The following is an 11,921-nucleotide window of genomic DNA, read 5'->3' on the forward strand; positions in this document are numbered from 1 at the left end:
ATCCCCCACCCTGACATCAGTATGAGCTCTGCCAGGAGATCACTGGCACAATACAGCCTGGTTGTAGTAACTCAACTTTCACGGATGTCCCTGTTCCATCACAGTGACATAGTTAATGCTGATGCTGAAGGGTCACTTCTCGGCTGTAGTGCTGACACTGCAAGGAGATCAAGAGAGAGCTGCAGGGTTCATCCCTCGGAGTCATTGTTTCAGGCCCTTTGCAAACTCAGGCAGGCATGGCTGAATCAGATACATACAGGTTTGGAAAGTTTTCTCTGCAGCCATGAGGGCTGAAAGAAGCTGACTTTTTGTTTTCAAATGACAGCAGAGATGCCGCACACTCGGAATAAATCATGTGGGTCACATAAATGCATCATGCAGGATGCATGTCTGATATCCCTGCTTTATATCAAGCATGATTCAGGAGGCTCAATTTCAGAGGCACTGCTGGGTCTTCTGTACCACAGATCAGAAGAAAACAAAGTTGTTTTATAGGAGCTAAAAATTACTGGTTTCAGAGCATAAAACTGAGCAGAAAATGGAAATTCTGGCCAATTAAAAATTTCCAAGATTTGGACATTTTGATGCCTTCTGTTTCAGCACAAAATGTCATCATTTTGAAATTGTTCATGACATTAACTTTAAAGAAATATTTTTTGAGTCCATCGAAACATTTCCTTTTAACAAATTAGCAATATTTCTTTCTGATTCCAAGCTTTTACTTTTCCCTTTTGAAACTTTTTTTTATGAAAAGCAAAGTTAGTTTGCGACTGAACAGTCATTTCGAAACAAAAAACTGAAACATTCTGTACCAAAAATGTCACTTTTCTAAATAGAGAGACAAAGTGGGTGAGGTAATATATTTAACTGGACCAACTTCTAAAAGATATTACATGCCCACCTCATCTTTCTAGTAGCCTGGGACTGTAACAACACAGCACACAACTTTCTAAACACTTTTTTTTCTATATTTTTCTAAATGAAATGTTGAAACTGACCCAGTTTTGTGAAATTTTTCTGTTTCCATCAGAAAAAAAAATTCCCCCAAATTTTCCAATCAGCTCTATCAGAGAGACTGGAGAAAAATTACACCCTCTCCTGATAAATCAGGGGTCATAAAAGAGGTGTGCGCGCACACACACACATAAATTAAACAAACAAAATACACCTACCACATATTCTTTTTTCCTTTTGCTGGTTTCTTTTCCATCTCATCATTTTCAGGCCCCAGAGACCAGCTGCCCTGAGCAGCAATCCCTCGAAAGCAGGACTGAGTTTTCATTTATCTTTTTAACGGGAAATTATTCGGGGGGAAATGTTAAAAATAAATGTCCTGGCTGGCAGCAGTAGCAGGCTGTTGGCCTGTGTGTGGAGTGGACACTAGAGGGGACTGTGCAACACTTGTTAGAAATGGGTCATGCAGAATCAAGCATGAAGTGCAGAGGTTTTTGCTTATGAGACAAGACATCAGGCGTGGTTTAGTCACAAGGCCTGGATGTTCCTGAGGTTTGGATTAGCCCTCCAGCAGGGGTGCAGGGACACAGAGAGAGAGAGACACACACACACTCACAGCAGGGCCCATCCCCTCCAGCAGGGGATGCAGGGACACACACACACACACACACACACAGCAAGGCCCTTCCCCTCCAGCAGACACACACAGCATGCACACAAACAGATTGCCGTGTAACCTCGATCCTGTCCCCAAGGCTGGGGCAGGCCTTGTTGACCTCCTGCAGCCACTGTAACACTTGGCAGCACTTGCGGAACGGCCGTGCGAGGAACCCGTGGGCCAGGCCAGCCGCCATCGATGCTGGCAGCCAGTCAGGACCTGTCCGTGTTCTGACTTTTTCCAGTGTCCCGGTCGGGACAGTTGAACACAAGCGAACTGTTGCTGTCCTGACGGCAGGCACAAGACGGGGATACCAAGCCCAGCCAGGCTGAAAATGCTCACAACACCTTGGGCAGCCTGTCTGGGGAGGGGCAGCTGGTCACATTTGCCCCCTCCCTTGCAATGACAGACACATATGGCCAGGTCCCCAGCTGGTGCAAACCAGAGCTGTTTAATTGGGGTCCAAGGGTCAGGCCCCCATCAGGGTTGATTGGCACAAAGCAGAGAAAGGGAAATACATGTGCCCCCTGTAGCGTGGTTAGCGCTCGCCCCATGGATTTAGCGTCAATGGGATACTGCTTATGTGCATGGTCTCGTTGTGCGAGGTGCTGCACAAGTGCATGGGGCGAGACTGAGCTGACAATCCCACAGCCAGCACTGGCACAGAGATAGAGCTGGGGTGCCCAAAGCCCGCACATTTCAGTAGTAGTAAGGCGCCTAAATATCTTGGAGGATCTTAGCGACGTTGTGCCTCAGTTTCCCATTTGTAATAAGTGAGTGACAGCATGTGCGTCCCTACCTCACCAGGGGTGTGTAACGGATGCCTTCAGTAAAGACAGTCGATGGTCGGATGCTATGGAGGGGGTGCTGTATGAGACAGGGAGGCTGAGCATCTTACACATTCCCGTGACGTCAGGTGCCGGGATTGAAGAAAAGCGTCAAATAGCATCAATTGATTCTCAATCGAATTGGGAGGGTCACCAGCTCTGGGGAGCGGTCATGGGAGTATGAGCCCAGGTATCTAACACGAATGTTACATAGAGCCTAGGATACTGACCTGTAACATGCTTCTATTGATACAGCGCTGAGCTGTGTAGATGGAAGGTGTCACTTGATCACAATCTGTAAGTACCTCCATGGGGGACAAATATTTATTAATGAGCTCTTCTCGTAAAAGTTTTTTTCCACCAAATGCATCCGATGAAGTGAGCTGTAGCTCACGAAAGCTTATGCTCTAATAAATTTGTTAGTCTCTAAGGTGCCACAAGTACTCCTTTTCTTTTTGCGAATACAGACTAACACGGCTGCTACTCTGAAACCTAGCAACAGAAAGAGTTTTTCACAGGTGTGTGCGGTGAAATTGACATTTACCGACATTTACGGATTAAATTCTGATCTTTCCAGGGCGTCAGATGAGATGGTCACAAGGGCCCCATCTGGCTTGGAATATGGGAAGTCTTTTGAAGCGTGTGACCCAGGACTGCACAGCATGGGGCTCTAGCTCCGTCTAGCAGCCAGAGTTTCTTACGTTGGCCTAGGCTTTAGCTTTAGATCCGCAAATTCAATCCACCCCCCACCCTGCGGTATCACCTTTCCCACAGACAAAGTATCAAAATGACTTGCCAAGGTCACACAGAGAGATGGGAAAGAAACCCAGGTGCCCTGAGAAATGGGATTATCTGCTCCCATGACCCCCTCTGTCTCCTCCAGGAGAGAGCCCGCTCGTGATAAATGCCAAGGAGGTAATTCAATCCCTGCTGGTGTTGTGGAGACCAGCAAAGGACCATGAGTGATTTTTGTCCTATGGAGTGCACAACTTGGAAGTGGATGCAGTTGGGCAGGGACCATGTATGCTGCCCAACTGCAGCATATGCTGTTGATCCCTGGAGGGCTTGTTCTAGCCCAGCCCCAGCTCACGAGCACTGGCTGCTGCAAAGGGAGACGAGTCCTTCCCACGCCAGGGGCTGGTTCCCAACCGGCCCCAGGGCAGAAAAGCTAGTTGGCTGCGGGGAGACTTGCCTCTCTGGGGCCTGTCCAGCGCAGGTTCAGGGAGCCAGGAATGGGAGACAGTTTTCTGCCTTTGTAACCCACTGGCCCCCATGCCCCTCCCAAAGCGGGGGCTAGACCCTGACTCCCAGCTCCTCCCCTTACTCATGAGGCTCTATTCCCCTGTGAGAGTCAGCATAGAACCCAGGAGTCCTGGACCCCAACCCCCCCATGCTCGGACCCACTAGACCCCCACTTCCCTCCCATCCCCTCCAAGAACTGGGGAGAGAACCCAGGAGTCCTGACTCCCAGCCCTCCTTCTCTAACCAGTCAGGACCTACTCCCCTCCCCAGAGCTGGGGTAGAACCCAGGAATCAGGGCAGCTGCTCCAGTAGCCTGCTCCATGCACCTGTAGCTGAGCGGCCAGTGACCCCTGTGCTGTTTACTGTGTGGGGGTCTCCAGGGCAAACCCCAAGCTCTATCTTTGTGGACATTCCTGCTCCCAGGGCCAGTTGGGATTTCCCCGTGGCTTTCCCTTCCCAGCGACCTTGTGCAATGGGGTCATGGGGACCAACAATAGCTGCTGATGAGCCACAAGCAAACACTGGGTTTGTCCTCCTGGCAACTACTTATCACAGCTCCGGAAACCAGCCCTGGGGATCTTTGTTCTGCACCATGTGACACCTGGAGGGCCCCCCTGGGGTCAGAGCAGCCTGTGGCTGCGGCCCCTCATGCCCATTCCCCTTGGCAGCTTCCTGGCACTTGGCAGCCCAGAATTGCTCTCCCTGTGCCGCAGATGGGAAACTGAGGCACAAAACTCCAGAATGGGTTTGGCCACAGCCAGGTGAATGTCAGCGAGCCGGCCTCCCGGTCCTCCGCACGCCAGTCACTGCATCCCAGTCTTTTCTGGGGTAGAACACAGCAGTGCTGACCTCTAGTGCTCACTGCTTAATCTTTTAAATCCTCCCCCCTCCCAGAGCCAGGGACCGAACCAAGGAGTCCTGGCTCCCAGCCCCCTTCCACTAACGCACTAGACTCCACTTCCCTCCCAGAGACAGAACCCAGGAGTCCTGGCTCTCAGCCTCCCCACTCCATTCCCGCACCCCCTCTCAGATCTGGAATAGAGCCCAGCAGTCTTGGCTCCCAGCCCCCCTTCTCTAACCACTAGACCCTACTGCCCACCCATCCAGAGCCAGGAGAGAACCCAGGAGTCCTGGCTCCCAGACGCCTCCACCTGCTCTAACCACCAGGCTCCATTCCCCTCCCAGAGGCCTGGGAGGGAACCCAGGTGTTCTGGTGCCCAGCCCCCCACCAAGTCTTCTTCCTTTGATTTAAATGGGACCTGAGTATGCAGCTGTCTTAGGCCCCATGTCTGCATGTGATGGCTGATGTGCTTAGGAGAGGGAGGTAAGGGGGGATGGGTGAAGGGGGGGAGTGGAGAACAGGGGTGCTGTGTGGGGTCTGTGCTATCTGCTCCCAGGCATTCCTAGATAACAGCCAACAGGGAGCTGGCGGCTTTTCATCAAGAGATCCCTTGGCAAACAACCTGCAAGGGGGGTGGGGTGGGGGAAGAATAACTAAAACATAGGACAGGGAGCCAGGATGCCTGGGTTCTCTCCCTAGCTCTGGGAGGGGAGTGGGGTCTAGTGGTTAGAGCAGGGGCAGGACTCCTGGATTCCCTCCCCAGCTTTGGGAAGGAAGTGGGGTCTAGTGAGGTAGCACAGGACGGGGGGATTGGGAATCTATTCCCCAGCTGGGGACCGGGGGGGCAGGGTAGTGGGTTAGAACGGGGTGGGGGGGGGTCAGGACTCCTGGGTTCCAGCCCCAGCTGTGGGGTAGTGCTGGGTTGAGGGGCACTGTAGGGTACACAGTGTCTCAAGATTGTCTCAAGATACTGGGCAGAGCCCCATTGCTCCAGAACTCCCGACCCCACCCAGAATTCCTGGGCCCCTCAGTGGGAGGAGCTTCCCCCATCCCCTCCTCCCCACCCCCCAGCTGCCCAGCCGGGCTGTATATAACAGGGACAGAGAGGAAGGAGCCTCAGGGATGCTCAGCTCTGCTGGAAGCTGGATCCATCTCTGACGGGAGCTGCAGGACTCAGGTGAGCTAAGAACAGATCTTAGCCAGGGAGGAAATGCAGATTGACTCGGGCGCGGGGTAGCAGAATCCAGCCCTGACCCCATTGCAGACAGGGTTAGGGTGTGCAGATTCCTGGGTCTATCGCCAGCCCTCGGAGGGCAGAGAGAGGCTGTCTACAAATGAAATGCTGCACCTGCGCCACTGGACTGCCTGGGTGTAAACACTACCTATGCCCCCAGAGGGGCTTGCCCACCATTGTCTGCAATCCACTGACCTAAGGGGCCCGACCTAGCACTGCCTGCAGCGGGGATCAGGTTGGCACAACTACGGCACTGGGGGCGGGGTGGATTTCCCCTGACAGAAGGAGCTATGCTGAAGTATGTCCCCAGCGTACACCAGCCTGGTGTGTAGGGAGTTGATGGTGGGGGGATGGGATCCAGGAGTCCTGGGATCCTAGCACTGCCACTAACTTCCAAAGTCTGTTCTCGGTGACCTAAATCTGGAGTGAATCCACAGGAACTTCTCCAGCTGCACACTGGGGCAGGGGTGCCCCTAGTGCCCATGATACAGTAAAGCCGCCCTTTCCCAGCCCCCACTCTCTCCTTCCCCTAGTGCCCATGATACAGTATAGCTGCCCCTTCCCTGCCCCCACCCTTTGCTGCCCCTAGTGCCTATTATACAGCATAGCTGCCCCTTCCCCACCCCCACCCTCTGCTGGCCCTAGTGCCCATTATGCAATATAGCCACCCTTCCCCACCCCCCAACCTCTGCTGCCCCTAGTGCCCCTTATACAGTATAACTGCCCCTTCCCCAACCTCTGCTGCCCCTAGTGCCCCTTATACAGTATAACTGCCCCTTCCCCCACCCTCTGCTGGCCCTAGTGCCCATTATGCAATATAGCCGCCCTTCCCCACCTCCACCCTCTGCTGCCCCTAGTGCCCCTTATACAGTATAACCGCCCCTTCCCCAAATTCTGCTGCCCCTAGTGCCCCTTATACAGTATAACTGCCCCTTCCCCAACCTCTGCTGCCCCTAGTGCCCCTTATACAGTATAACTGCCCCTTCCCCAACCCTCTGCTGCCCCTAGTGCCCCTTATACAGTATAACTGCCCCTTCCCCAACCCTCTGCTGCCCCTAGTGCCCCTTATACAGTATAACTGCCCCTTTCCCAACCCTCTGCTGCCCCTAGTGCCCCTTATACAGTATAACTGCCCCTTCCCCAACCCTCTGCTGCCCCTAGTGCCCCTTATACAGTATAACTGCCCCTTCCGCAACCTTCTGCTGCCCCTAGTGCCCCTTATACAGTATAACTGCCCCTTCCCCAACCCTCTGCTGCCCCTAGTGCCCCTTATACAGTATAACTGCCCCTTCCCCAACCCTCTGCTGCCCCTAGTGCCCCTTATACAGTATAACTGCCCCTTCCCCATCCCTCACCCCCTGCTGCCCTTAGTGTCCGTTAGATCAGTGGTTCTCAAAGCCGGTCCGCCGCTTGTTCAGGGAAAGCCCCTGGCGGGCCGGACCGGTTTGTTTACCTGCCGCGTCCGCAGGTCCGGCAGATCGCAGCTCCCCGTGGCTGCGGTTCGCTGCTCCAGGCCAATGGGGGCTGCGGGAAGTGGTGCGGGCCAAGGGAAGTGCTGACCGCCCTTCCTGCAGCCCCCATTGGCCTGGAGTGGCGAACCGCGGCCAGTGGGAGCCACGATCGGCCGGACCTGCGGACGCGGCAGGTAAACAAACCGGTCCGGCCCGCCAGGGGCTTTCCCTGAATAAGCGGCGGACCGGCTTTGAGAACCACTGCGTTAGAGGACACAGCTCCGCCATGCATTATGGTGTCTTGTTCTTGCAGGCCTGCCCTGCCATCGCAATGTGTTTGTCTTGGGATGGACTCAACCTGCTCTCATTCCTGGTGCTGGCCTGGTGCCTGGCCCCACCTGCCCACTGCCAGAGCCCGCGCTATGAGAAGTTCCTGCGGCAGCACCATGACCACCCGCGGACCAATGCCAGGCGGGATTACTGCGGAGCCATGATGCAGCGCCGGGGCATGGCCCGGCCCTGCAAAAACATCAACACCTTCATCCATGCCCCCAAGGCCCAGATCCAGGCTGTCTGTGGCTCCGGGGGCATCGAGTACTGGGGCATGCGGCGCAGCCGGGCTCAGTTCCCAGTCACCACCTGCTCGCTGAAGGGTTCCCCGTGGGGCCGGTGCAGCTACCTGGGCCACGCCAACCACAGATTCCTCGTGATCACCTGCGACCCAAAAGGCTGGCCCATGCACTTCGACGAGAGCCACATCATGTGATGGGGCCGGGCACCACCGCCCTGCCCGTGTCGGCACGGAACTGAGTCCTTGGCCAGGCGTTGTGTCGAATGGGCCAGACCCCTGGCTGGTGTGAATGGACCGTAGCTCCATGGGGGTCAATGGGGCCAACCCCTCAGCTGGTGTGAATGGACCATAGCTCTATGGGGGTCAATGGAGCTAGCCCTCCAGCTGGTGTGAATGGGCCAGATCTCCATTGAGGTCAATGGGGGCCAACTCCCAGTTGGTGTGAATGGGCCATAGCTCCACTGGGGTCAATGGGGCCAACCCCTGAGCTGGTGTCAATCAACACCGCTCCATTAACATTGGCACCATGGAAGCAGCGCTTCAAAGCCATGCAGCTCCCATCAGGTGAGATTTGCTCCAGAGAGAAGTCCAGGACTGTATGGGTCACGCAGGCTGCCTGGTCGTTCACCCCGCTATGTGTCTCTGGGCGGCCTGGACACCAGATGTGCTGCAAAAGGTGGGGTGTGGGGGGAGCTGTCCATGTATGTGTGGGAGCTGGGTGGGGGGTGGGGATGAGTGCAATGCAGACAGCGGGGAAGGCACATCCAGCTACACTCAGATGTCCTGTCCTTGCTCTGCTCCTGACTCAATAAAGGCTCCCTTCTGCAAAGCGGCTGGGCTTGTGTTTCCCCAATGCCATCTCTCTTCCTTCTCCTTGGCCTAGAAACACCCCGGGTTCCTCAGGGCTACATCCGCACCTGCTGTATACCAGGGTCTCCCAATGGGGGCCGTGGAGCCAGATCCCCCCAGTGTAATTCAACGTAGCTTCAGTGGAGTCAAGCCTTCTACGATGCTGATTGGGTCCTGGGGCAGGGGACTGGCTGGCTCAGTGGGCACGGGGTGTGGAGCATGGGGTCTTTTCCTTCTAGGGGGCACTGGCTCCCATCTGCCCCCAGGGCAGGGGACTGGCTGGCTCAGGCAAGTGAGGAATGCGGCATGGGGCTTTTCCCCTCTAGGGGGAGCTGGCTCCACTCCAGCCCCAGGGCTGGCTCAGGGGGTCAGGGAATGGACTATGTCTCCTTTCATAGTCTCCACCTTCCCAGCTGACACCACTCCTGTTGGTCCCTGGCCGGTACCTTTTTCATGGATGTGCCAGCCACAAGGCTCCCTGCTCCCCAGGAAGCCTGACCTGGCCAGGCCAGGGCCCTGCCCTCAGCCGTTCCTGAGCCTGCCCACTCCTCCCTCTTAGCCGGGCCCCCGGTGCAGCTGCTAGAGGGTGGGACTTGGGGCTGCTCCAACGGGCGACGTGGCAGCTGGTTCTGGCGCCTGGAGAAGGACAATGGGCTGGTGACCTGTGCGTTCAGTGGGGAGCCGAAACAATGGGGCCGGCCTCGGGCGACTCCACTAAATCGTCCCCTGGGGGTCACCTGCCCCACAGCGGCCTTGCCAAGCCGGATCAGCCCTTGGGCTGGGCGGGGTGGCATCCTGTCTCCACAGTGCTGGTCCTCAGAAAGGAAACCCACTTACTGCTGTGCCTACCTTGGCCAGGCCCTCCGGCAGGTCAGGTTCTGCCCCAAGATACCAGACTTCCCTTGGTGGGAAACGATCGGGGCTCATGACAGTCCCCGGCTCTGGCCCAATGGGATGTCCTGAGGAATTGGCCCTTCAGCAGTAAGAAGCTCTCCAGCCATACAGGCCCAAGGGTAAGGCCCTGGACTGGAAGTGGAGACACCTGAGTTCAGCGGTGCTCCCTGTGTGATTTAGCAGGCAGATTTTTCCCATCCCCATTGGCTTTACAGTAGAAATCGATGGGGAAAAAGGGTCCAAATTCCTCCATGGCTTGGAAAGTCTCAGTTTTTTTTTTTAAATAAAAGTTTGGTGCCTCAGTTTCTCCATCTGGAAAATGATGCCAGCCTACTACAGCTCTCGCCTGCAGGGCCCCCGTGGTGCCAGGCGCTGTGCAGACCCCAACTGAGCTCAGGGCCCGCATTGTGCCGGGCGCTGCCCAGACACTGACCGAGCTCAGGGCCCCATAGTGCTGGGTTCTGTATGCACCTGCAGTAACAGACAGGCCTCATCTCAATTTGCTCGCAGTGCAAGGCTAGGGTTTTCAGAGCAGTTTGAGGCTGCTAAGCAGCCTATGCAGAGAAACAGTGGGAGAAAGGAAGATGATTATCTGCCCTTGTGGGGAAACTGAGGCATGGGGAGGCCAAGGGACTTGACCAAGGGCTGGGACCATGACCAAGGTCTCTCACCTCCAGGCCAATGCCTTAGCAGCCTCCTTTGCCATCAAGATGTTTGAAGCCCGCTACATGGAGCCCACCATGCCTTCCCCTAGGGATCACCTAGCAAGACCCTGTGGTCCCACCCCAGCCAACCCTACTCCTGGCTTCGGAGGTTGCCAGGCTCCCTAATGCTGGAAGGAGCTGGCTCAAACAACTAGCCGGTGCCCAGTGCTCACTGGCTTCATGCCCCCACCCAGCATCTCCAGCCTGGGCATATGAAAGTGGCTCGAGGGAGCCCTCTCTGGTCAGCCAGGCTGTATATAAGGGGCATGCGCCAGGCTAGAGACTCAGATGATCAGCTCTAGACCCTGTGCTCCAGCAGGAGAGAAAGTAAGTCCCCACCAGGTAAGTCAGAGACTGGATTAAACCCAGGGTGGGGAGCAGGGCTGGGGGGGGCAGGGCGAGGGTGCCCAGCTCGGCCAAAAGAGAGGCTGAGAAGGTGATCAGGTTAGTGAGGGATCTGGCTAAGGGGAGCAGAGCTCCGGACCTTCCCCAGTCCCCTGAGACCAGCTAGAGAGAAAGGGACAGAGAGACCGGCCCAGAGAGACAGACACCCACAGCTTTCAGAAAGATGCTCACCTAGGCAGGTACGCACACACTCAAGCAAGACATAAAGTGGGGCAATCAGATGTCCCGATATTAGAGGCTTTGTCTTATATAGACAAATATACCATCCCCCCCCCAAAGTATCCCAACTTTTCACACTTGCTAACACAGACAGGCAGAAACACCGAGCGCGGTGAAAGCCAAAGACCTCGACACATGACACAAATGAAGAGCCAGACAGACAGAACCCAGAGAGAGACACAGATGCAAATCGATCCAGAGAGGCCAGGCAGGGAGGGGCTTGAAGCCAGGACTCCTGGGTTCTACCACTTGCTCTAGGAGGGGAGTGGGGTCTAAGGTTATAGCAGGGAGGGCTGGGAGCCAGGAGTGGGGTCTAGTTATTGGAAGGAAGGGCGGGGGGCTGGGCATCAGGACTCCTGGGTTCTATTTCTAGCTCCTGCAGAGCGTGTGTGACTCCAGACAGTCACTTAGTCTGAGATTTTCCAAAACTGCTTAAGCAATTTGCGGAGCCAGTGCCCACTGAGGGAAGCCTTAGAAACCTCAGGCTCAGTGTCTCTGTGCTTCAGTTTCCCACCCATACTGCAGCCACATGGCTATGCCCCATGCTCATGGGGTCAGCCCAGGGGGGCCTCTCCCTTGTGACGTGGCGGGGGGCACATACCGAGCCAAACAGCCCTGCATGATGTTGCAGGTGGTGATGGGCTCTCTGAAGGGCACCGGCCCCCTCTTTCTGGCATTGCTGGTGGCCTGCCTGCTCCTGTGCGCCTCAAGCCAAGGCCCGCGCTACCAGAATTTCCTGTGGCAGCACCATGACAACCCGCGGACCGACGCCGGGCGGGATTACTGTGGGGTCATGATGCAGAGCCGGGGCATGGCCCGACCCTGCAAAGACATCAACACTTTCATCCACGCATCCTTGGCCCAGATCCGGAGCGTGTGCAGAGACGGGGGCACGCTCTACCAGGGCATGCTCTACCAGCGTCGCAGCAAGAGGCCGCTGGCCGTTACCACCTGCGAGCTGAAGAGGACGCAGGGTGCCCGGTGCATCTACCGCAGCCATGCGGCCTCCAGGTACATTGTCATTGGCTGCAACCATGGCATGTGGCCAGTGCAATATAACGAGAAAGCATGA

The 11,921-nt window shown here is 55.9% G+C and overlaps 2 protein-coding genes across 2 annotated transcripts; both read left to right on the forward strand.

Moving 5' to 3' along the window:
- The first annotated feature begins 5,646 nt into the window (after positions 1-5,646).
- Positions 5,647-8,442, forward strand: LOC119842377 (ribonuclease-like). The gene is made up of 2 exons (XM_038370410.2): positions 5,647-5,699; positions 7,521-8,442. The coding sequence occupies exon 2, from the start codon at positions 7,539-7,541 to the stop codon at positions 7,971-7,973; it is 435 nt and encodes a 144-aa protein (XP_038226338.1). The 5' UTR covers positions 5,647-5,699; positions 7,521-7,538; the 3' UTR covers positions 7,974-8,442.
- Positions 8,443-11,471: 3,029 nt separating this feature from the next.
- LOC119842206 (ribonuclease-like) lies at positions 11,472-11,921 on the forward strand. Its single transcript, XM_038370104.1, has one exon. It carries the CDS (start codon positions 11,472-11,474, stop codon positions 11,919-11,921), a length of 450 nt encoding a protein of 149 aa, XP_038226032.1.

This window comes from Dermochelys coriacea, chromosome 13 (genome assembly GCF_009764565.3).
Source record: "Dermochelys coriacea isolate rDerCor1 chromosome 13, rDerCor1.pri.v4, whole genome shotgun sequence".
NCBI lineage: Eukaryota > Metazoa > Chordata > Testudines > Dermochelyidae > Dermochelys > Dermochelys coriacea.